The sequence below is a fragment of the Vigna unguiculata genome, chromosome 1, assembly GCF_004118075.2.
Source record: "Vigna unguiculata cultivar IT97K-499-35 chromosome 1, ASM411807v1, whole genome shotgun sequence".
Classification (NCBI taxonomy): Eukaryota; Viridiplantae; Streptophyta; class Magnoliopsida; order Fabales; family Fabaceae; genus Vigna; species Vigna unguiculata.
In genome coordinates this window covers 10431141-10456831 of record NC_040279.1, presented here as the reverse complement: position 1 = coordinate 10456831, position 25691 = coordinate 10431141, and the positions used below count along the sequence as shown (strand labels likewise).

The window sequence follows — 25691 nt, the reverse complement described above, 5'->3', positions numbered from 1 at the left end:
AACTCCACCTGGCGTTACGGTGTGTGATCCGTAGCATGGTTTCTGCACGTGCTCTATCAGTTGTGGCCGATAGGTGTGGCAGCAAGGCACCTGGAGATACTCAATAGAAGATATAGAACACTGCTTACATGGTTGTGACCATGAGAAGAACTCGAACGAGGTTTCCTGATGTACCTATTATGCATGGTGGTGGCCATGTGGAGGGAAGGTAACGTGACTTCCATTAGGTGCATCGGTGTACATGGTGGTGGCCATGTGATGGAAATAGAGTAAGATTTTGTGGGAAAAGAAAGGATACTTGATATGGTTGTGGCCATGTAGTATAAAGAAAGAATTTATGTTGTTGTTATATTATTTGTATTGGTTAAATATGAATATGTATATTTGGTATATATTTTTGTATGTTTTATCTGTTAGCTCACCCTATCTGCTTGTGTTTGGCGATGATCGTGTATGCGGTACACGTGAGCAGGTGATGATGCAGGTGGAGCTGGTGAGGCTTAGCTATGGAGAGGGGCTGATTATGGTGATTTTTATGTTCATGTTTTTGGTCACTCTATTTTTAACATATGATGTAAAGGCTCATGGCCTATTTGACTAAATTCACAGTTTTGTATTTATGGACTTATTGGTAATTTAATAAGGTTTTACATTTCCCGTGTTTTGGGAAACGTGGTATTATTCTAACATGAGGATTTAATAAATGATGTTGACGTATTACTTCTATTTTATTTTTATTAAATTCGTAATATCCAGGCGGGATGTTACATTAGCGGTTGAACCGTCTTGGAGAAACCCTCCACAAACGTCTTATAATACCCAGCAAGACCCAAAAAGCTTCGCACCTCAGTAATAGTTTGTGGCCTCTCCCACTTCACTATTGTATCAATCTTCGTCGGGTCTATTGCTATTCCTTGGGTTGAGATCATGTGACCAAGGTATTCCACCTCATCCAACCAGAAGTCACATTTTGACAGCTTCCCATATAGCTTATGCTCTCTGAGAACCTCCAGTACACTCTCATATGTGTTCTTCTCGACTCTAAGAGTATATCAGTATGTCGTATATGAATACAACGACAAACTGATCCAAATACGACCGAAAGATTTTGTTCATGTAGTCCATGAAGATTATAGGAGCATTTGTCACCCCAAATGACATCACCACATACTCGTAGTGTCCATAGCGTGACCTGAAAGTTGTCTTCTGTACATCCTCAGGCTTAACCAATATCTGATGATATCCAGACCTCAAGTGAATCTTGGAGAACACTGCTGCTCCTCTCAATTGATCCAGCAAGTCATCAATTCTCGGCAATGGGTATTTGTTCTTGATAGTCAGCTTGTTCAGCTGATGGTAATCAACACACAGCCTTGAACTACCATCCTTCTTCTTCACTAAGAGTACAGGCGCTCCTAGGGTGATGCTCTTGGTCTAATGAACTTCTTCTCAAGCAGATCCTTAATCTGCTTTTTCAACTCAGCTAATTCTATCGGTGCCATCCTGTATGGTGCCATCGAGATTGGGCCAGCTCTAGGGATGAGATCAATAGTGAAATCCACATCCCTACTTGGCGGAAGTTCTGGGATTTCATCTAGAAAGACATCTGCATACTCATCCACCACTGGTATGCTTCGTATCTGCTTAGTTGTACTTTTCTTCTCTCCTTGAGCCACTATCATGAAGTAAGTAGCTTCAGCTTCTGTCTCCTTCATTGCCTGATTAGGCGATATAAGCTCCAATCCTTCTATATCTGGGAATACTACTTTATGTCGTCTGCAATCAATGACAATATGGTTGCTTGACAACCATTCCATTTCCAGAATCACGTTCAGGGACTCTATTGGCAAGCAAATGAGATTCATCTTGAACTCGCGGCCTGCCACCTCCATAGGGCATCCCACACAGACAAAATGGTGGATACCTCGCTAGACGCTGGTGTCACGACTATCAACTCGCACCCTAGCTCTCGAATCACAACGCCGAGCCTCCTCACATATTCATTGGATACGAATGAATGGGTAGCTCATGAGTCATACAACACCACAACCTCATAATTAAACAATAAACAAGTAGTATGCACCAGGTTACCTAACTGTGTTGCCTCGGTGGTCGTCAAGGCGAATACACGCCCTAGTGCTCTAGGCCGCTCTCCAACTGGTTTCTTGGCTGGTGCACCTCTACTTGGTTTCTTGTTAGGTCAATGGCGTGTAAAAAGGCCAGTCTGGTCGCATACATAGCACTTGCCAGTGCTAGAGCCGCCTCTAGAACTACCAAAGGGTTTTGGCCAGTCCCTCCTGAGATGTTCTCCCCCACAATTGCAACATTGCAGTTTCCTAGTTGAAGACTACGGTCTACTATAGGGTTTCTTCTTCTGTTGAGTATCTATGGGGTTTTCTGTGACGACGCCACCCTGTTGGGCCCCATCTCTAACTGCTCTACTGCCTTGGTTTGCTCCATCAAGACTGGGAACTCTTTGATCCTCAAAGGTACGAGGAATCTGCGAAGCTCATGTTTCAACCCGCCCTCATACTTCTGACATCTCCATTCCTTCGTGCAGTGGGCGAGTAGAATCTCACCAACTACTCAAACTTGTCTGTGTATACCCGCACAATCAGGTTCCCCTGCTATAACGTGAGGAATTTAGCTTTCATCTTATGTTTGACGTTGTCAAGGAAGTATTTCTCCAGGAACCTCGTCCTGAAGGAAGTCCAGGTTACCTCCTCTACCCGGGTCTGCATTAGTTGTTGCATCCCTTACCACCAATACTCAGCATCCGCCACCAGTAAGAATGTGACGAATGAGAGTTTCTTTGCATCAGTACACTCAATCACCCTGTATATCTTCTCACATTCCCTGAGCCAAGCATCTGCTTTGTCAAGAGTGGCCTTGCGTGTGAATTTAGAGGGCTTATGTCTCACGAAGTCCTCCATAGTTATCGGGCGAGCATGTGCGACTATGGCCCTGGGTTGCGCTGCAATGGGCTACATTGCGTCCATCATACGATGAATCGCCTGAGTAATGTCATCCACCCCAACAGCATTCCTCCTCCTCCTATTTTTCATAGCCTATGCACGCCACATTTTCAGCTATTCAAATCACACAGCTTAAGTCATAGCTATACAAGCAATGTTAACACAAAACACACAAACAGTTACGCAAACGTAACACGATAAGCTCACTCCCCATAGACCCCAAAAATCATTTTGAAAACCTTTACTCTGATACCAAATGTAACATACTAACTGGATATTACGGATTTAAATATTAAAATAAAGAAATATAATTAAACTGCATTTAATGAAATATCATTTCCTCAAAAACACTAGAAATTTTAAAACTTTTATTACCTCAACAATAATCCAAAATCCATAATAATAAATACTATTGTAATTATCAAAAAGTCTATTAATATCAATGATTACAATTTATGTGAAATCATAAAAACAATATAAAAAGTCTGAGAAAATCCTTCTCCCCAGTCTAGCCCTGCTTCGGCTCTATGCCTCACCAGACCCACCTGTAACTAGAGATGGCAAATAAACCCACCCCGGTGGGTATTGCCCGAACCCATCCCCGTTTTCACGGAGAATCTCCGCATTTACTGCGTATAGGTATGGGGAATCTCCGACTTTTTCAATTGGGTATAGGGATGGTTATGGGGATATACATATCCCTGCCATAATACCTCGTTCCCGCCATATCTCCGTCATCATTTAAATTATTAAAATATTCACAATTAATTAAGTAACCCTATATATACATATATATATATATATATATATATATTTCAATTTTTTATTTCTTCTAATTATTTGGTTTGTCATGAAACTCATTTGCATCTCCAATATATTTTTCATCTTATCATAACATTTATGTAATTATATTAAAATGATGTATGTCAATTAAAAAAAATTTATGTCTCATATTTGAATATTTTTATTATTTTTTAATATTTTTATTTATTGTATATTTCCTTTCACATGAGTATGTTTAATACTCTTAATTTAAGTGTTTAATAACATAAACCTTTCATTTACTAGGTAATATAAAAAAATTCTTTACTTGTTTTTATTTTTTTTTTCATTTGAAGAACTCTTTTGTTTCACTATAACAATTATTTCTCAACCATTGAGTATATTGAAAAGTGTTCTTAAATGTTTAAGGTATTTTTCATCTTACCAAATCCTTAATTATACATTCGTTTTTCTTTGTGCGATTTCTTTCAGTAGTTTCTAAGACATACATTTGTTAATTTTTTAATATTTTTATTTGTTGTTTATTTTCATCATGTAGAATACTATTTCAGTATATTTTATCTAATTATTTTTTATTTTCTAACTCATTATATCAATCATACTGTAATTTTTTACTATAAATGTATAAATAACTTTTATTTACTACAATATCAAAATTTAATGTAATTGCCATGAATTTTTTTTTATCACCATCCAACATATATTGAAGTTCAAAAGATACAATATCCATGTTAAATTTATTTTATTATGTTTATTATTTGTTATTTTCGTCATTTTGATTAAGTGATGTATTATCATTTTGACATTAGAATTTAAAAAATTGAAGTAAACAAACATTTAAAATATATTTTAATTTGAATATTTATTTTCCTTTAAATTTGTTTAAAAATATTTTTAAATTTTATCAATTAGGTTTCATTAATGTTTGCAGTTTCCAAATTTAATAAATTTTTTAGTTCTCGTGAAATTTTATTTGGTATTCCAATATAAAATGTAAACAATTATAATTTATTTCAAAGTATTTGATATCGAAGAAACAATCATCCTCCTAATATTGAATATTTGATAATATTATGTTTCCTTTACCGTAATTTTTTATTATTTTATAAAAATTAAATAAAATTTATATTGAAGTAGGAAGAAAACGGGTACGGGTATGGGTACAAGATTATACCTTTTACCCGGTGGGGATGGGGATGGGATAAAACTTTGATACTAGTTGGATTTGGGTATGGGCATGTGGATGAATTTTTTTTACGGGAATGGGTATGGGATAGTGAAACCCGTCCCCGCCCCGCCTCGTTGCCATCCCTACCTGCAACATCATTTGCTCACGTATACCGCGTATACGATCATCGCCACATACAAATAGATAGGGTGAGCTAACAAAATAAACGTATATACAATATATATATATATATATATATATATATATATATATATACACACACACACACACACAATCACACCAAAGGAATTCCATCCTTTGATTTCATCCCACATGGCCATAACCATGTTAACCGTGTTCTACGTCTTCTAGTGAGTACCTCAAGATGTCTTGCTGCTACACCTATCGGTCAAAATCGATAAAGCACGCGTGGGAAACCATGCTACGGATAACACACCGTAGCGCCAGGTGGAATTCCCAATACGAACATAGCTCGTAACGTCCCAAGACTACCAAACTCGTCAACTAATTAGTGAGGAGGGCAATCTATTTGGACTCATTCGTGCGGGCCACAACCAACACACTCACACTGGTAACACTCGCCAACCCGAGCCACAACTCAAGAGTCCCTCATGTTCATCCGCTATCCCGAGCCACAACTCGAGGGATGCCATTTCGAGCCAAACTCAAGGAATGCCACGTGCTTAACCCTTATCCCGAGCCACAACTCAAGGAATACCAGCAAGCCGACCTTTAAGTTATCTTAGAAGCCTTGTAGACCACGCAAATCACACAAGCAAAATATAGTTCTGCTGCAACAATATCGCCTGGCGCCGCTCACGAGGCGCTAAGCACTTTCCACTTCCAGACCGCCTGGAGGGTGTGATGATTTTGAACCTTTACTCTTATTAAATGTTTAAATTTTGGGGATTTAATATTATTTTTTCGCTTAAGAATTGATTTTAGTCACATTATATATTATTGGATATTCTTAAGTTTAATAATGCAACTGAAATTTATTTTAGGTCCTTAAGAGTGTAAATTGAGAATATCTCAAGTCATAAAATAAGTCCCAAAAACAAAAGTTTGGAAAGGAATAATTCAGCAGCTAATTGCACCCTCAGTTTTCATGTTTATACCCCCTTCTGCAATTGGACCATCTATTTCTGAAAAGGAATATTTCTGGAGCTAAATACACCTCCAGTTTTTATTTTCCACACCCATCCTAAAATTGAGTCTTCTAACTCTATTCTGCACCCCTTCTTTTTACTAATTTGCACCCCTAATATCACTTTAAACTCCACTCCACCAGATTACCCCATGTGGCAATCCTTCACTTACTAAAATAACCAATTAAAGCTTGTCACATCCTCAATCCTCCACTCACTAAAATAACCACTTAAAACTTGCCACGTCATCAATCCTTCACTCACTAAAATACCCAATCATAGAATGACACCTCATCACCTTCTCTCCTTCACAAAATCAGAAACCCTAACCCTAATTTTTCCTCCTCTCTCACCTTCATAATGTCGCAACCACCGCACCTAACGCCAGCCGTCACCACAACGTCCGACCACCACTACAGGTCGCCGGAACCGTAGCCACCTCGTCGTGACCATGCCTGAAAATGTAGCCATCATTACTGCACCGTCAGAGTTTGCGAGCCTACAGCAGCCACCACAGAGCTCCGCTATGTCGTCTTCTCCGTTCATCACGCAACCATCACCATGATAGGACCACTTATGCCGTGACTGCAGCTCGCCACAGCAACCCTGGACCACCGGCAGCACCCGCACATACGCGCCACATCCTCTCACGTGAAACCTGCACCCACGCTATAGGAATCCACCATTGCAGCACCACTCGCGACCTGCAACAGCCACGCAACGCCACTACGGCTTGCCTCTTCTCGTCGCGCCACCATCGTCATTTCAACACACTACCATCGTCGATGAGCCATGCTTGACGCCATCATGACCGTGCCACTGTCACCTCCATTTTCTCCTCACATTCACGCTGCTGTCACGAGTAGGAGGAGACGAAGCAAGCTCTCGAATCTACACGCGAGTGTCAATCTTCACAAGTCTGCACCATTTCTAACTAGACTGAACCACCACCACATTGTGCGCCGTGAGCCTCGTCGGAGGTGTATTCGGAGTCATCGCCAACCACCTATGTCAGCCTAATCAACCACCATCGCAACAGTCGTCAACCATGAAAGAACTCATGGGGAAACCTTAATTTTGGAAAGAGAAAGCGCAATGCTACATGTCTGCTTCTCAATGGACAATCCAAAGAGTCAAACTGGTCAACCAGTCAACTTTGGGCAAAGGTTGGTCAACATTGGTCAAATTGACTATTTTACACTATATTTGGCAGGTGGTTCCTCTGTAGGGACCCTAAATGGCCTAGAAAAAGGAAAGAATCGTCTGATGACAGTTCATCGCTGGCCAGACAGTTTTGGAATTTTCCAGAAACAATAACTTAATGGAATAAAATCTCAAGCATAAACATACTATAATTAGCATGCCAATCAGACTTAATTATAAAATTAACGCGTAAAGCTACTATACTTATCATGCCACTCAGACTTAAAATAAAATTAACGCGTAAAGATCCCCTAACCTGGATTCCTTTGCTAAAAATGGAGATTCTTGGGAGTTCCTCTTTGATCATTAGGCCGCCTAGCACTTCCCCTCAATTCAGCTCCCAAATGCACTCAATCCTCACAGCACATTCTCCAATTTCGTATTCCTCTGACTATGACACAATGACAAGCACAAAAACCCTTCTTCTCACCCAAAATTTGTCTTTTAATGCTACCTTAATGGTAGATTAATGCACTAAAACGAAAATTGTCCATAACTAGGGTTTAATTACCATTCAAGGTCCATTTAGTGGCTGTTTTCCAGCCTCCCTTGGTTGTCCATTGTCAACTAGGGTTTCTCTACCCTTTCACCTTCATGCCAAAACTAATTTTAGCAAAAAGAGAGTAAATTTGTATTTATCAAGTTTCAAACCCATACCCACACTACTGTTAATTCCATGCACAACCATTCAACCAATTCATATTTCATGATAATTCATATAATTCTATGATTATATTATCATTCAACATGATCAAGCATATTATTAAAAATAATAATAAATTAAATAACACACAATTGGCATACATAGGACTTTAAGTCCTCTCACACAATCAAGTACTCTCAACCATTTGAGCTAGTACTTTTTCACATCATATAAATAAACAATTAATGCCTTAAAGGCTCCCACTACCTGGATTTATTAATTATTTATTTATTTAATTAATTAATTTTTACGGGTCTTACAGAATACACCCTTACACTTTCAAAATATGCCAAAACCACACAAAAGACTCTTGAATAACACAAAAGTCACACTAGCATAGTAAGAACCCTCTTGTAGACCTGGAAAATCATCAGGCACACACACAAAGCTTGAGAAAGATCAAACCTGAGTGGTAGCACAACCCAGCCTACCACAAACCACTTTCTACAAGCTTTAAACCAAGCCAAAGGCTCCAAGAATTGATCCAAGATCAATCTTCAACTGCTGCAAACTGAATGATCGTGAAGGAGAAAGTTTCCACAAGTTTCCAGAACAATTTCGCGCTAAAAAATGATCAGAGTTCCTCTTTTTCGAAAATCACAACTCTTATAGTTAAATTGTTACGAAATTCAATCGGTTGATTTCCAAATCAATCGGTTGATTTCACTTGACTCAAGTGAAATCATTCGATTAAAAGATAAATCAACTGATTGAATTTGTTGTAGTTTAAGATTATTGCAACCAATCTTCTAACCCGTTGAAAAACCATTCAACAGATTAAAAGATACATCAAAGACCAAATACATCTAATTAATGCTACAAGGTCTACAATATGAATTACAAACATCAAATACACTTTCTTAATGATGTAACCATGTGGAGAGCACACATTCCAGCCTTGATCAACATGAATACCATCAAATCTTCAAGAAGCATACCACATTGGCTTCACATGTCAACAAATATTACTTAATATCTTTTTTATTTAAATTAGTTTTTAGAAAATATTTCAGTTTTAGATATATGTTTCAGTTTTAGAAATTAGTTATTATTTTAGATTAGGAGTGAGATATTTTAAATATTTTATATTTGATATTCTGTGTATATATATATATATATATATATATATATATATATATATATATATATATATATATATATATAGCGTATATCAATAAAATACAAAAATATGTTCCTCCGTATAACATATCACATATATCTCTTATATATCTCATATTTTTAAAAGCTTTAAAAATTCTCACAACAGTGGTATCAGAGCCGATGGTTCGGAGTGACTAACCGCATAACCATAACACAAAAAAGGGGTCATTAGTGACTGACCGCATAACCACAACCAAAAAGGGGTCACTCATACACCTGAAGGAAAATATATCATATGAAAAGAAAAAAAAACAAGGGACTCACCCTTGAGGAGAGATTGTTGGGAATAGTCCAAATGTGAGTCAAAAGTCTCACATTGAATATAATAGACAAAGTTAAACACTATATAAGAATAAAGACCCATAACATCATTGTCTTAAGGTTTTTGTGTAAAATTTTGTCAAATACCTTATATATGTAAAACTAATGTTATATAACCGTATGAAACCACAATCTCTCGATATCTATAACCATATCCTATGTAAAATATATAACTCAACAAATATATCATGCAGGTATAACATACCTAGTACTGCTGATCTTGACTGGCAAATGTGTCTCGGTAGATTACAATAACAATATAAAAAGATAAACAAAACAAATAAATATCATTATGTTAATCTCTATAATTGGTAATATTTGACTAGTATCAGGCTGGCATAAGGTATCACTTGATTAGAATTGCTAAGCCTTTTGTTTATCATGTCATACCTATTTCTTCTGTTTCGAAACTCGTGTGGAAGGAGGTCTTTTCTCCACATTCTTCTCATTGACAGTAAAGGTAATGTGTTATGAAAGAGTTATTAAACAAATCTGATATTAAAATTTTGTATGTATTAAAATTTATTATTGCTTTTCGGATAATAAACCTTTAGAATCGGTATTAAACAAAACCTCTTACTGACTTCATAATCAGGAAGATCTTTGCAGGTGAACCTTCTCCTGTGGTGATTTGGAGATTGGTCACACATAAGAATTCAATTAGCTCATCTCAGAGATTGCTCCATCAAATCTGATATAAACAAAAATATTTATATTAAATTGTAATTTTATTCTTATAGACTCAAATTAATATAATAAATATATTATAATTTTAAAAATCCTATCTTTCAACACTCTCCACGCAAAATTAACATAAAAGAATCTGCACTTGAAATAATAAAGTTCAACATGTTTTGATGGTGAATTCCATAGATCCAAGACTCTAAAGATTAGCCAGAAACTACATATGGAATTAGGGAATAATAAACATATCTACTCACTTCAATCATAAAATTGGATTTGGATGCTTCCAAATTTATCTTCAAGGTCAACATTCGATTTCCCTTTTTATATTATATTCACAATTGTTTGGATAGTTTTTTATCTCAACATTTTTTTTTAAATATTTATAGTGAACCTTTTTTAACGTGAGAATATTGAGAAATAGAATAATTGCAGACTTATCTCAAATCCCACCACCACTCTGTTTTACCAGCTTAAATTCTATTAATAAAAATTCCAAATCCTTCATTCTCGTTTTCTAATCTCTCAACCCTCTGAATGCAGACACTTCATCTGCTTATTTCACTCATTAAATAATAACACTGTTTAAAACTTGCTAAGCAAAGTCTATGGAACAACTCTCCAAAAATGCATGACAAAAGTTTGCACACAAAAAAACTGTATTTGAGGTATAAAGAAATAGAAAAAATTTGAAAAGAATAAAATATATTCTTGGATTTGTGGTGCAAAGAAAAAACTTTTTTGTTTTGGCTTGTACTGTAGAATATGATGAGAAAGGTGTGTTTTTGTTGGCTCTTAACATTTTCTCCTATTAAAGATAGATATTTTTTTTTTTGGGTCGCAATTGCGGATTGTGTGGAAAAGAAGGAATGTTCTGGGAATGGATCGGTCTTTAGCCCACAACCGTTAACTATGCGTTATGGCTCACTCCCCCAAGTATTTTGTAAAATCTATAATGGTCCTTTGACCATTTAACTTCTGTCTGCATTAAATGTTTGAAATTTTGAAACTCCTTCATCTCTTTTATTTAATGAAAATGAATGCTGTCCACTTTTTTAACTTAGCCCTCCTCACCCTCAAATCCCTCTAAGCCTCATTCTCGTTCGTTTGCTTCAGTCCTTCGTCGTCGTCGTGTATTTTCCTTTGCTCTCCTTTTCTTGTCTCCATATTGCCCAAGATTTAACAGGTAAATCAGTGCTCTTTCTGTTAGTGTTTTTTCACTTTGCCTCTTGCCATGTATATATAGGTAAATATATAGGAATTGTTTAGTTATTTTGTGTGAGAATAGATGTATAAAAACATCTTTTGTTGTTAAGAAAATAATCCATAATCGGAAGTCGATCTATGTAAGTCATTCAAAATCAAAAGTCGACTTCGATATATCGCAGTCACATAAATGCTAGAGAATATCGAATTCAACACCGGAAATCAACTTCCGTAATTCATCCGTCGTCACCGGAAGTTAACTTCCATAATAAGCCAAATGAGTAGACAAAAAGTGGACTTCTGTACCGGAGGAAAATCAAATAAAAAATCTAACCGAAAGTATACTTCTGTGAATTTACTAAATGATGCGACTTCTGGTGAATTAAATTTAGGACATGCTACTTACATAAGAAAATTTTAAGATTTTGTAATTTAAAAATCGAAAGACTTAAGAATTATATAATTTGAAAACTATTTTTTCTTATTACTTTTTACTTATAGATTATATAAAAATTATTTTATATAGTCTAACCTTTTATTTTTTGTTTTCTTTCTTTTGGGAGTAAAGTAAGTAGCATGTGGGAAATCAATATTTTATGCACTCGCTAGCTACTCATAGTTCAATTAAATAAAATGCATTTTTAACGCGTAATGTTTTACTAACTAATTAAAAAAACATTATGTAATTTCAATAATAATAAAAAATAATTGACATTAATTAAAAGTATATTACAGTATTTGTTAAAAAAATTAAAATTCTTGCATATCTTAAATATGAAACCAATAAAATAGAATATAACTTATTACATTTAAATCTAACATCAAAGAGGGAAAAAATTATAAATTTGACCCAATCAGGAAAAAAAAAACAGACTTATGAAACATATGGTTCATGAACTTGTAAATATAATGTTTATTCTCTCTAGCATTTGTCGTGATAAAAATATATTATTTTAGAAGTAAACTTTTTATATTACATTATATTCCAAAGTTTTTTTTATTTAAAAATTAATATATTAAATAATATATGTGAATGTGGTACGTTTCCCGTGTCAACTTAGTGCTGTTAGAATAGATTTTTTTTTATTAAGCATTCAAAGAAGAAAAGTAGAATAATTTAGTTTCCCTATTAAAATAAGTCTGTGCATATGTTAACAAAATTCAATTTAACTCATAATAAAATATAATTTAATTTATAAAGAAAAAAACTAAATAATCTTTTCTTTATAGTTTATTTCTCTGTAAAAAAATTCAATTTAACTCATAATAAATATTAATTTAATTTATTCAACAATAAAATAAATAGAATTCAATTTAACTAAATAAAATTAAAACAATACAAAATAAAAAACTTCATTCAACAATAAAATAAATATATAACATAAATAAATACATAAAATAAAGCATAAATAATAACCCGTAAAAAGTACCAATTAAAATAAAAATAAAAAAATAAAATATTCATGCAACAAATAAAAAACATAAAACATAAATAAATAAAAATATACAGTATAAATAAATAATAAAACGTAAGAAATATTAATTAAAACAAAACAAAAAATTGATAACCACATCATTTCCAAAACCGTTAAATAACTCGAAGTCAACATCCAATTTACTTTATTTCCAAAAATTGACTTCTGATTATTTAGCTGGTCCAAAAATAATGTATTAACTCTCTTTCGAAAGTGAACATCCAGAAATGTAGGTGACTTCCGGTTGTATTGAAATTAATCCCTGATGGAAGTCTACTTTATTTTTTTAATTGGTATTGTATACTTCTTAGTATTTATTTATGCTCTATAAATTTTTTATTTATGTTTTATGTTTATTTATCTGTTGCATGAATGTTTTAAATTTTTTTATTTTTATTGTTTAACTTTTTTTGTTTTCATTGGTATTTTTGTACGGGTTATTATTTATGCTTTTATTTTATTTATTTATTTATGTTATATATTTATTTTATTGTTGAATGAATATTTTTATTTTTATTGTTATAATTTTATTTAGTTAGAATTTGTATTTTTTACGGTTTATTATTTATTTTATTTTATGATTAATTAAAATCAATTAAAATTAACTACAAATAAAAATTACAAGATAAAACCCTAAACAAATTACATAATAACTAAAATATTTCACAAATATTAAAAATAAAAAAATTTAAAATGATAAACAAAAAATAATTAAATAAAATAATTATTTCATAAATCTTAAAAATAATAAAATTAAAAATTAAAAAAAATTAATTCAAGGAACCGGAAGTCCACCTCCGTAATAAGTAGGGATGTTAAAAAAATCCGTACTCGCAGATATCCGCGAATAAAACTCGCAACGGGTAGAAAATGGATATTAAAAATGGATACCCACTACCCGTGGGTACAAGTATTTTGATACCCGCATGTTAACGAGGCGGGTACGGGTATCCGTACCCGTGGATACTCGTACCTGCTAAACTTTAATTCACAAAAATACCCTCATATATATATATATATTAGTAAAAAATATTCTGGCATAATTTTTTCTAAGTTGCACATCTTGTCTTCTGTCTCCTGTCTTCATTCTTCAAACTTCAAGTATTAGTACATTTTCCAGGTACACCCCTTGACATTCTTCTCTTTCCTTTATTTGAAATTGGGGCATATACATTAAATCCAATATAGACAATGACGTTTATGGTATGCTTATTGTCAAATGATGGAATCAAAATAATAATACTTGGCAATTGGCAATTGAGGTTTATTATTTGTTTATTTTGTTTATTTTGTTTATTTTTTAGGAATCAATCGAAGAAATTGGACTTTTTTATCAAAACACTAATTAAAGAATTTTCATTGCGTTGAACATCATTTTATATTTACTTTTATAATTATTTGGACTTGTATGAATTGAGTTTATTTGAACTTTATTTAAAATTTATGACTGTGATATATTTTATTTTATTTTAGGGTTAAATATGTTTTTGGTCCCTCGAGTTTCAGCGAAATTTGGAATTAGTCTCTCAACAAAAATTTTGACCAATTTAGTCATTCATCTTTTAAAATGAATGAATTTAGTCCTTTTAACCAAATTTTGTTAAGTTTATCTGACGTTTCAAGCGCATTTCATGATAGTATTTAAATTATTTACACTCTTTGACACATTTTTGCTTCAATGTTAATTTAAATATTATCATGAAATGTGCTTGAAATGTCAGATAAACTTAACAAAATTTGGTTAAAAGGACTAAATTCACTCATTTTGAAAGATGAAGGACTAAATTGGTATAAAGTTTTGATGAGGGACTAATTCCAAAATTCACTGAAACTTGAGGGACCAAAAACATATTTAACCCTTTATTTTATTTGAATTTATGATTAAATATTTGTTTTTTAAATAATTTTGTAAATATCCGCGGGTACCCGTGGATACCCACGGATATAAAAAGAATAAACGGATACCTGCATAATGGATACCCGATGGATATGAGTACGGGTATGTGACGAATATTTATCCAGCAGGTAGGGTACGGGGAAGCTACTACCCGTACCCTACCTGCCTCGTTGACATCCCTAGTAATAAGTTTTTAATCGCAAGTCCACATTGGATACCAACAATAGCAGGATGTTCACTTTCGGAGGTCAAAACCACTGCTTCCTCTACATCTGAAAGCCACTTTTCTACTTCAATATGTAGCTGGAAGTCACAGGCTTCACCGGAAGTCAACTTCCAATATGTATCTCTCTTACAAAAGTAGACTTCCGATGTTATTTTTGGGTTTGCCTTACAGAAGTTGCACAACACAGTTTCATATGTTGAATATTTTACCGAAAGTTGACTTCCGGTACTTGTTCCTCTCTTCCAGAAGTTAATTTTCTGTATTGAGAGTGTCGAGATATGTAGCTTTCAGCTTTTCCTTTCACAATATCAAAGCAAGAAACTTCTACTACCCACATTCACATCACTTCAAATCATTAAAAGTAATAAAAATACATAACAGAACAAAGTAACAACACATTATCTGTGAAATGTATGTTGAACGAGGAGAGGAGAGAGTGGAAGCACACCACAAAGCAAGGTAATATTATGATGAAGAGAAGAGAAAGGAGAAAGAGAGCTTCGGAGGGAGGGGGAAGAGTGATACGCTGTTAGAGTTAAGTTAAGAGGTGAGTTGGTGAGTTAATTTTGATTAAATAGGAGAAAGGAGTCAGTTTTATATTTTTTTTTTAGATTTATTGTCAGTCAATGTCAAGGATAAAAAAAAATTGGAGCTGCAGAAAAAAATTGGGGGTGCAGGAAGAAACCTCGAAGGAGAAAAGGTGGGAAAAATAGGGGTCATTGTTGAATGAGTTATGGTGGAGCTGTCCCTTTAGCAGAATCCAAACGGGGCCTAGTGAGCAGAGTACGACATAGGACCTTACCAGATACAACACACACAGTGTTCTCTCACATTTTCAATGAGGAAGAATAGAAGTAATGAGACATATATATATATATATATATATATATATATATATATATAACTACATTTTTATTTTATCTTAATTTATTATATATTTAATTGTCTTTCTATTTTTCTTTTTATTATATCATATAAATTTATTAATTTTTTTGTCTTTCAAAATATAAGATATTAGTATTTCTAAGCGTGCAACTCACGAAGCACAAAATTTTAAAATTGTTAATATATTTATTAAATTAATTTAAAATTATAAAAGTATAACTGAATTTAATACAAATATTTTATTTCATAAAATTAAATAATAATTTTTTAATTGGCTTTAGAAAATGTATTTAATTTATTTATATATATTTTTAAAAAAATTTAGTGTGTATAATTATTTTAAATAATATATTAAGATTGAGTTAATCAAAATTAAGAAATTAATTTCAACTTTAAATTAAATATTGATTAGAAACAATACAAAAAATGTGAATAATAGACAACATAAAACTATAAATGATAAATTATACATATAAATATAAATAGTAGATTCTTTAAAAATAAAAATGTTAAACAATGGAAAAAAATATGAATAATATACTATCTAAAATTACAAAATATAGACCATGCAAAAAAATTATAAAAGATAGACTATACAAAAGTACAAAAGTTAGACCTTTAATGGACTCCTCGTTCAGAATTGTTTTTTCAATTTTTTTTAATTTGAATTTTTAATTTAAATTTTTTTACCATGTTTTTATTACAATTTTAAAATTTTAAATTCGAACTTTATTATTATAAAATTCGAATTACAAATTTGATGATAATTATCTTATTTTAAAAAAAAAATATTGAAACTGAAATTGTTAATGATTTTAATATCTTTATAAGTTTTAAGAATTTATAATTTTTATAATGATACACTAATATTAATGTTATATTTTTTTTAATTATTGTTTAAGTTTTTAAAAGGTAAAAAATATGTAAAATTGCTGAAAAACATTAAGAAATACATTGAAAAGGCGGTAATGTTGTTTTATAGCTTTTTGAATGTTGAATTTTAAATCCGCACTTTGATATCATAATTTTACCGATTTTTTTACTATTTTAAATTTTACATTTAAATTACCAAATATTTTGAATTTTAAATTTTTTTATTGTTGGCAACATAAATCTTAATTAAAAAAATTTCATTACTTCCTCCACTTCCGTGCTCTCGTTTGCTGGACTTCGGCATTGGTGCTCCGCAGTGGTACTCCGCGTTGGTGTGTCACGCATTGGTACTCATCGCGTCGGTGCTGCGTAGCTGCTCCTCTCTCTGCATAGGTGCTCATCGCATGTAACGTTTTGAATCACTATTATTCTTCTTTCCCCATTAAAATTTGTGCGTTCCTCCTGAACCCTTCTTTTTGTTTCTGGTTCGAGTTTTGATAATTTGTTTTTACTTCTTCTTATCAATAGTTTCCCTCTCTCTGTATAATTATATTTAAGGAGAAATAATCACATGTATATTTTAGATTATTTTGTAATGTTGTAAAAAATCTTTTTAGATTGAGTAGTAAGGATGACACATTGTGTTTTACTAATTTAATGCCAAGGAAGTGATTCATGTAGTTGCTCCTATTTCACTAGGCCCATTATATGCATTCTCTATTTAAAGAGAAAGATTGTCAATTTGGCAACAAGGGAGTGAGAACTCTATTTCAGGAATGAATATAGGGAAAGAGATAGGAGAGTAGGAAGACATTATGTGACTTTGAGAGAGGAAGGAAACCTTTGATATAGTTGTTGTAACTCTAGAATTGTGCTCTCATTTGGTACTTTCTGATAATTGTATATTACACTCCAATATATGATGGAAAACGCGGTTGTGACAAGTGGGGTTGCAGAGGTAAGGACAATTTATATATGATGGAAAGTCCTTCTTTCATTTAGACTATATTAGAGACCCTTCTTTTAAGAACCATGGGAGCTGAATGTGGTAGTTGTTTTGGGGTTGTTGGGGGAAGCAGGGCTACCATTACAATTTATAATGGCTTTTGGTTTATATGAGAATTTTTGCTGTAATTCGGATATTTTCTACATTGTATTGGTGACTAACATTATCCTTCGAAATTTAATGTTGAAAAGTTGTGTATTCAGACAAAGAAATTATCTATCCTCTTTGATAAGAGCAAAATTAGCATTAAAAATGACAAAAAGAAATTTAAGAAAAATTTGAATATTTAAAAATGACAAAAGAAAGTACTTTTCATTTTTTATACGGCTTAGTAAGTTAACCTACTTAACCGATCAAACCCACTCATGCATATGAAGACTTCACTTCTGCAACTTCTTCCTCTCAATTAATTATTCTTCACAAAAAAATTATCTTTTACCCGAATCTACAGATGGGGTGGGTTTTCACTGCGTCTTTCCGAAATTAAGAACCACGACAATAAGAGATTCGTTTCGATTGGATCCCATTTGTGTGACTTTGTTTTATTGACATGTTTGTCTTTGTTTTTCTGTATGCAGAAACGAAGGGAAAAAAGAAGAAAACAGATAACATGGCTATCACAGGTTCTGGTTCTGGGCAGCCACAGTTCATTTCGAGCACCGGCAACCGAAGCTCTTCCAATGCGCCACTCATTGAGAACTCGGATACTAATCAAGTTGTTGTGCCTGATGTGGGTTTCGGCTCTCACTGAATTCCTTCATTTTTTTTAATTCTCTATTTCAGTTTTTAGTCAGCATTTCTAAGTTTTTAGTCAGCATTGCTATGGTAAAAATGGTGAGACGAACATTACTTTACCTCACCACCTGCGATTAAGATTGAAGATTACTTTACCTTTACCTTACAACCCTCACAAAACTGTATCTTTTAGCTTTTTGTTTAGTTGCAGAGTTAGATCATGGTGCAACCTAAGTCTTTTGGTTCTAGATTACACTGCATTAATACATACATATACTTCATCTGATAAGGATTGTTTACTTGATAATCACCATTCGTGCAAACTTTTATTTTGCAGAGGAGAAGTTGGAAAAATTTATTTGCCTACATGGGACCTGGATTTCTTGTATCCATTGCATACATAGACCCAGGGAACTGTAAGATCACACTATTCTTAATTTTTTCCTTAATGAAGGGAAAACAAATTCTGAAACTGTATGCTTAAGGTATTCTTATAATAACTTGCAGTTGAGACGGATCTTCAGGCTGGGGCACAATTTAAATATGAGGTGCTTTGACATGTTTTCTTGGGATAGTTAGCCTCCTTCATCTCTTTTTCACCTTTACCTTTTTTCTTTAGTTACTTTGGATCATATTGGTGGCATCATGTGCTGCTCTTGTAATTCAATCAATGGCAGCTAATCTTGGGGTGGTCACTGGTACTTGATTTGATAACTAATTTTATTTCTGTTGAATAAATTAAGAATGGATGTGAAATTTTATTTTTCTGTTCTGAATTCCTCAATTTATGTTGCAGGAAAACACTTAGCAGAGCATTGTAGAATTGAATATCCTCGGGTGCCCAACTTCATCCTTTGGATTATTGCTGAAATTGCTATAGTGGCCTGTGACATTCCTGAAGGTATTAAGATGAATTGTGCATTTGGAATTATTTCATTACTTTATTTATACATGTAAATAGTATGGGGATTTGTTGTATTTATCTGTACTTAGGATGGGAAATGGAGTTCAGTGATCAAAACATATTTAATAACCAAGATGTTTAATAGATTCAAATATTCAATAAGTTCATTGATAACTAAATGGAGTCATTAAATCAAGACCAGTGAAGTTTTATAGTTAAAGGAAGTGATGCAATTTCACATTCCCTTTCTCTCCTCAACTCATTTGAGCTACAAACAGTGCACTCAGAAACAAAAATGTTGAAAGTCCAAACGGGCAAATTATCTTAGTTTTAAAACAAACCATACAATTTATTTGTTTTCTGCCTTTTCTTTATGTGATTCATCTTTATTATGAATTTTTTATTGTACACATGCAGTAATTGGGACAGCCTTCGCACTGAACATGCTCTTCAACATACCCGTTTGGATTGGTGTTCTTCTGACAGGACTCAGCACATTGATTCTCTTAGCATTACAGCAATATGGGGTACTTTATCATATTCTGTTCTTATCCTGAAAAAAAAAATGATTTTCATTGCATGTTATATTAGGTACTATCCATGTAAAAACAACACGAGCCTTTTTTGTATTGTTGTTGAACAGGTTAGGAAACTTGAATTCTTGATTGCATTTCTTGTATTTACAATTGCTGCATGTTTTATGGCTGAGCTTGGATATGCAAAGCCTGATGCTAAAGAAGTTATAAAGGGTCTTTTTGTGCCAGAACTAAAAGGAAATGGTGCAACTGGTCTCGCAATTTCCCTCCTTGGAGCTATGGTTATGCCGTGGGTTCTTCATGTCTTATTCAACCATTTAATTTTTCTTTTCTTTTAACATATAACTTCATGCCATGCTTCTTTATGAATTCTCCTCAGGCACAATCTCTTCCTACACTCAGCACTGGTGCTGTCTAGGAAAATTCCACGATCCCTTCGAGGAATCAAGGTAAAGCATCTTTATTCTAGCATGCATTCTCAAATATTTTCCCTTTAAAGATTTATATCTGATCCAAGTAATGTTTAATGTTGTTTGCCTTTGGGGATAGATACTGCCTTGAACACCAGTTATCGATGTGGTTGATGTTTAAGATGTAGTAAACTTTTCAACAATAATGTTTATTACCTTCTACTTCATTCAGTGTGTTTATGCATGTGATTCTGTAGATATTTATGGCCTTATCCGGTCCATATATTTTCAAATATCCCAGTTGGTTGATAATTATGAAAAACATTCCCTTCTTTCTCCATCTCTCTTCTTTTGCGCGGAGCTTTTAAAGTTGAATTTTTTCATTAAAACACTAAACTTTATTGGAATTTGAGTTATTGTTGGAAGGTCTATCAAGTGTTTAACCTTGTAAACGTTCAGACAAAATGGTCCAAGTTAAAACCTAGTATTAAGTGTGATTATGGTAAAGCAATAACCTGTGTTTCATTCAACAATTTTCTTTTGCAGGAGGCTTGTAGATTTTACATGATAGAAAGTGCCTTTGCCCTCATGGTGGCCTTCCTCATAAATGTTTGTGTTATTTCTGTAAGTGGTGCTGTTTGCAATTCTTCGAATTTGAATGCAGAAGATCAAATGAGCTGTCAGAATTTGGATCTGAACGAAGCCTCCTTCCTACTTAGAGTATGTGAAAATTGGAGATGATTTTCTTACCTTGGTTATGTTGTAGTTCTAAGTTAGTCACTGATTCCTCCACCATTCTTCCCACTCCTTAAGCTTCATATATAATCGTTATTGGTAAGGTGTTAACAAAATCATAGCTGATATATCTTATATGTGCCGTATTCAGAATGTCTTGGGGAAATGGAGTTCAAAACTGTTTGGAATTGCTTTGCTTGCATCGGGTCAAAGTTCTACTATAACAGGAACATATGCAGGGCAATATGTTATGCAGGTAGTTTGTTTTATGGATTTGTTTTCACTTTTTTTGCATAAAAGATAATAGAATATTTTTACATCTTAACTAGAAAGGATCACTGTTGATCTTAGCAAATGACAATTCATAATTTCATCAGATTTAAGTATAGATGAGTCATGTACTAATTATGTGTGGTATTTTGATGTTCAATAAACCTGCCATATCATTTAAGACCTTTAATGGCAGTAACAAGTGTTCCTAATGGTCCTTGGGGTTAAAAATTATGTTAGTTTTGTTGTGGTTCACTTACATAATTGGCTATTTTGAAGCATTAGTGATCTTTGTCTACTTCTTGGTTTTGTATTTCCCCATGAATTCTTTCTTCTTTCAGGGATTTCTTGATTTACGACTGGAGCCATGGATTCGGAATATGTTAACTCGTTGCTTAGCTATAGTTCCTAGTTTGATTGTTGCAGTCATTGGTGGATCAGCCGGGGCTGGGAAGCTCATAATAATTGCATCCGTAAGATATCATTTCAATCGAATTTTCTTTCATCTGTTTTACTTTGGATTATGCTTTTATTGAAGTCAATATTTTGTTTAAATTGTCATACTAAAATCATTGAAATTTCTAAAATAGCATAATGCTTACTGGTATGCATAACTGTACTGTTTGTTTCAACTTAGTTCAAAAGGGATCAAGTAGGCAACAAATCTGGTTACATACACCTACATATGCACCACTTTTTCTGTATGAAAAAATCGTCTGCATGACCTTATTTTATATTTGCTGCTGTTTATGCATGTACATATTTTTTTGTTGTCATAGTAGCTTGTGCTGAAGCCCTTCTTTTTCTTCTGATCAGATGATCTTATCATTTGAACTTCCTTTTGCTTTGGTTCCACTCCTCAAGTTTACAAGCTGCAAAACTAAGATGGGGACACATGTCAACTCTACCATGGTAAATTTTTTTAATAACGTGAAATTTGCAGTTCTAGATTGCAACCAAATAGTACTACACTAATTACATATCTCACAAAAATCAGCAGTTACATGTTAAAATCATAATTATAAAATTGAAAAAAAGAAAGAAGTTGGCTCTTGTGCATTTTGGTTGAATTAATGATTGGCTTATATATTGTAGATTTCAGCTGTTACATGGATAATCGGTACCCTCATCATGGCCATTAACATATACTACATAATAACTGGCTTCATCAAGCTGCTTATTCACAGCCACATAAAAATTGTGGGTAAGGTGTTTCTTGGGATGATTGGATTTTCAGGCATGGCAATATATCTAGCAGGTGTAACATATCTAGTGCTACGCAAAAATACAGAGGCTACACACCTTTTGGCTCTAACAGCACCCGAAAATCAACATATGACAAATGAACATGGCAATGGACCAATCTATTCTCTTCCAAGAGAAGACATAGTAAGCATGCAATTGCCTCAAAGAAGTACTCCTGCTGCTGATCTTGACTGACCAATATGTATCAGTAGATGAGAATAGCAATATAGACTTAGATAAACAAAACAAATAAATAGCAATATTGGACTAGTAGAAGACTAACTTAAGTGTCACTTGATTAGAATTGCTAAACCTTTTTGCTTTTGATGTTATAACTATTTCTTGTGTTTCAAAACTTGTGTGGAAGGAAGTGCTTCTGTTCTTTATAGACATTCTTCTCATGTGGGGTATGTTGAGAGGTTTGTTAGAAAGTAGCAACAGAAGCTGACTAGGATCATACGCATAATATGGTTAATATGAAATGTCTTTATGTCGAACAAAGGATAAAAGAAGTGTGTTATTGTTTCTATCTAAGCTAAACACACTTTATAAACTAACACCCTACATAAATTATTTGTCATGATTGTTGCTTTCCACTTGGATTAGTCTATTCATCGTGAAAGCTCCTAAGCAACCGAGTTTATCAGGGGATTCAAGATGGACAATTCCCCAACATAAAAATAAATGAATAAATATCAAGTAGTTTTTGCTTCATAATTCCTACTAATTTACACACATTTTAACTTTTTTTTTTGCCGTATACAATTAGCTTCAAATATAAAAATTGATGAATAAAATCAACATATAATAGTTCGAAATCACTTGATGATAACATAAAAAAGATTAAAATAATAGTGAAATGAAAACCGTTTCTTTCACAAGAACATGTCTTTTTAATTTTTTTTTTCGATTCTGCATACAAAGAGCAAGACATGTCAGTAAAACAAAGTTACATGGAATATAATCGAAAAGAATCTTTTAATTTCGAGGTTCTTTTAATCTTTTACTCTGCTGTGTGAGAAAGAAGTGACGCCTTGGCTGAAAGACATTGTGTGGAGTTGGCAAGGGCAGTGACTCCATACGGAATTACTTTCCCAATATTATTATGATTATAATCATGTTTGCGAAAGATGAGAACCAAAATTATCTTAGTTGTTTTCGTTATGAGTCTCTTTGGGTTTAGATTTATCTTGTTTAACACCACCCGGTTATAACAACCTTTCCTGCAACATTCCTTCATGCATCAATCATGCTTATCTCAAACCTTCTTCTCTTTTTTAACTTTTCTAAGATACGACACGATCATACGTACTATTTGTATGTTGTTTTCGACCACCCTTTCTCTGACTAATGTTTTGATTGGCCTGGGAATGAAATATCTTGCATGAAATGAAAGTAACACAGATTATTGAAAATATATAAGAAATACAGATAAAAGTGTTTGGTCAAAAAATGATCTTTATTCTTTAATACTTAAATGGACATGAAATTTATAATAAAATATTTTTACAAGATCATACTCTAGAATTTGATTATCTGCATTCGATTTTTTAGGATGGTGTTATTTGGTTAGGAAGATTATACCTATGCCTTTTATTTGTTTTGTAACGTGATATTTACCAATCAATACGATGCTTCTATGTAAAGTCTGTCAAGTAGAAACAAGCTTCAGAAGAAGAAAAAGTTTATTGCATGTACCTCAAAACGGAGCAACGGATAATCGTTATAGTTTAAAATGCATAACTATTTGTTTTAGTCAACACACTAATTACTATAACAAAAATATAACATGAACATACAATGTTTCACTTAATTTTTAACTTACTTGAAACTATTTTGAGAAATAAGACCGATACACGAATGTATGATATTAAGAAAAAACAATAATTGAAACTAAAAAAGTTGTAATTAAAATTATTTCATTTAATTAATTTTTTGTGGCCACAAGAGGAATGGATCCAACATATTTATTTAGAATTGCTTGCTATTGGTACCAATTGCTCTTCCCTTCACATTCTTATTTCTGTGAATTTAATATTGTCCCTAAAACTTTCTGACAATTAAAATTTGGTTGACATTTTTTTTTGAAAAATTATAACTTTTAACCATGTAATAATAAGGTAAGATTTTATTTGATGGATTATATATATATATATATATATATATATATATATATATATATATATATATATATATATATATATATATTCTTATTCTTTGCAAGAAGATGAACAAATAACTTATGACTATTTATATAGGACACATCTTTTGTATACACGAAAAATAGATTAAACAATGAAACAATAAATCTTTAAAACTTGTAACAATTTGTATGTATTTGCTGAAAAAAAAATGTAATATCAATTAAGAATATTAATATTTTTATCTTCAAGAATCATCATATTAATATAGAAACAAGATAAAAACAAAGAACACAAAAATATAATATGAAAACCTAAAAATGGAAGAAAAACCATCATAAAATATCATTATGTGAAAATTAACACATAGACTACCTTCTCATGTCCTTGACTCCAAATAAATTTACATGAACTTAGAGTATATTATATAGTCAATAATATTCATCCCCTAAGTTATCCTAGACATGTGAGATTTTTTCAAGACATTATTTTCATTAACCCATATGTATCAACATGTTTATTAATGCATCACCCATTCTTTCTATAAATCTTTTGTATTTTTCAGTGCATAATGTAGTTAAATAAAAAAAGAAGCTGAGGACAGAAACCTTATAACTGTGTAGTCGCTTCTCCAACGTCCTCATCCCATTATCCATTCATTATTTGGTAGGACAATGAAACTCGTGATTGTGATTGGGTTGGAGTATCAACTAGGAATATATAAAACCCATGCAAGAAGCATGATAGATCGAAAAAGATTTATACCAAATGAAATCAAGCACCACCTCATTCCCAATTCTACGAGGGATCAAACAAGCTTAGATATATTGAGGGTAGGACATTTCAGCATTAAATGAAGTAAATAAGAGGTTATCATTCTTGACTATAAATCTTGAGGAGCGAAACTAATATACTCATAATCGTCTCAATTCATCATATTTCATCCGATTGAAGATTTTTTATTATCATATTTCAAATAT

General features: G+C 32.7%; 1 protein-coding gene across 4 annotated transcripts; it reads left to right on the top strand.

The window, feature by feature from the left end:
- Positions 1–11157: 11157 nt before the first annotated feature.
- On the top strand, positions 11158–22958 carry LOC114175616 (metal transporter Nramp6-like). 4 transcript variants are annotated; one of them, XM_028060406.1, is made up of 14 exons: positions 11158–11353; positions 18314–18465; positions 18808–18886; positions 18978–19018; positions 19090–19168; positions 19267–19371; positions 19792–19901; positions 20018–20199; positions 20290–20359; positions 20867–21040; positions 21207–21311; positions 21667–21798; positions 22142–22237; positions 22421–22958. In XM_028060406.1, exons 2-14 carry the CDS (start codon positions 18346–18348, stop codon positions 22763–22765), a joined length of 1638 nt encoding a protein of 545 aa, XP_027916207.1. In that variant the 5' UTR covers positions 11158–11353; positions 18314–18345; the 3' UTR covers positions 22766–22958. The 4 variants fall into 4 exon arrangements, with proteins under 4 accessions (XP_027916207.1, XP_027916182.1, XP_027916190.1 ...); XM_028060381.1 differs by lacking the exon at positions 11158–11353 and adding an exon at positions 16998–17122 and having other exon boundaries at positions 22421–22765; XM_028060389.1 differs by lacking the exon at positions 11158–11353 and adding an exon at positions 16999–17135 and having other exon boundaries at positions 22421–22765.
- Positions 22959–25691: the final 2733 nt, after the last annotated feature.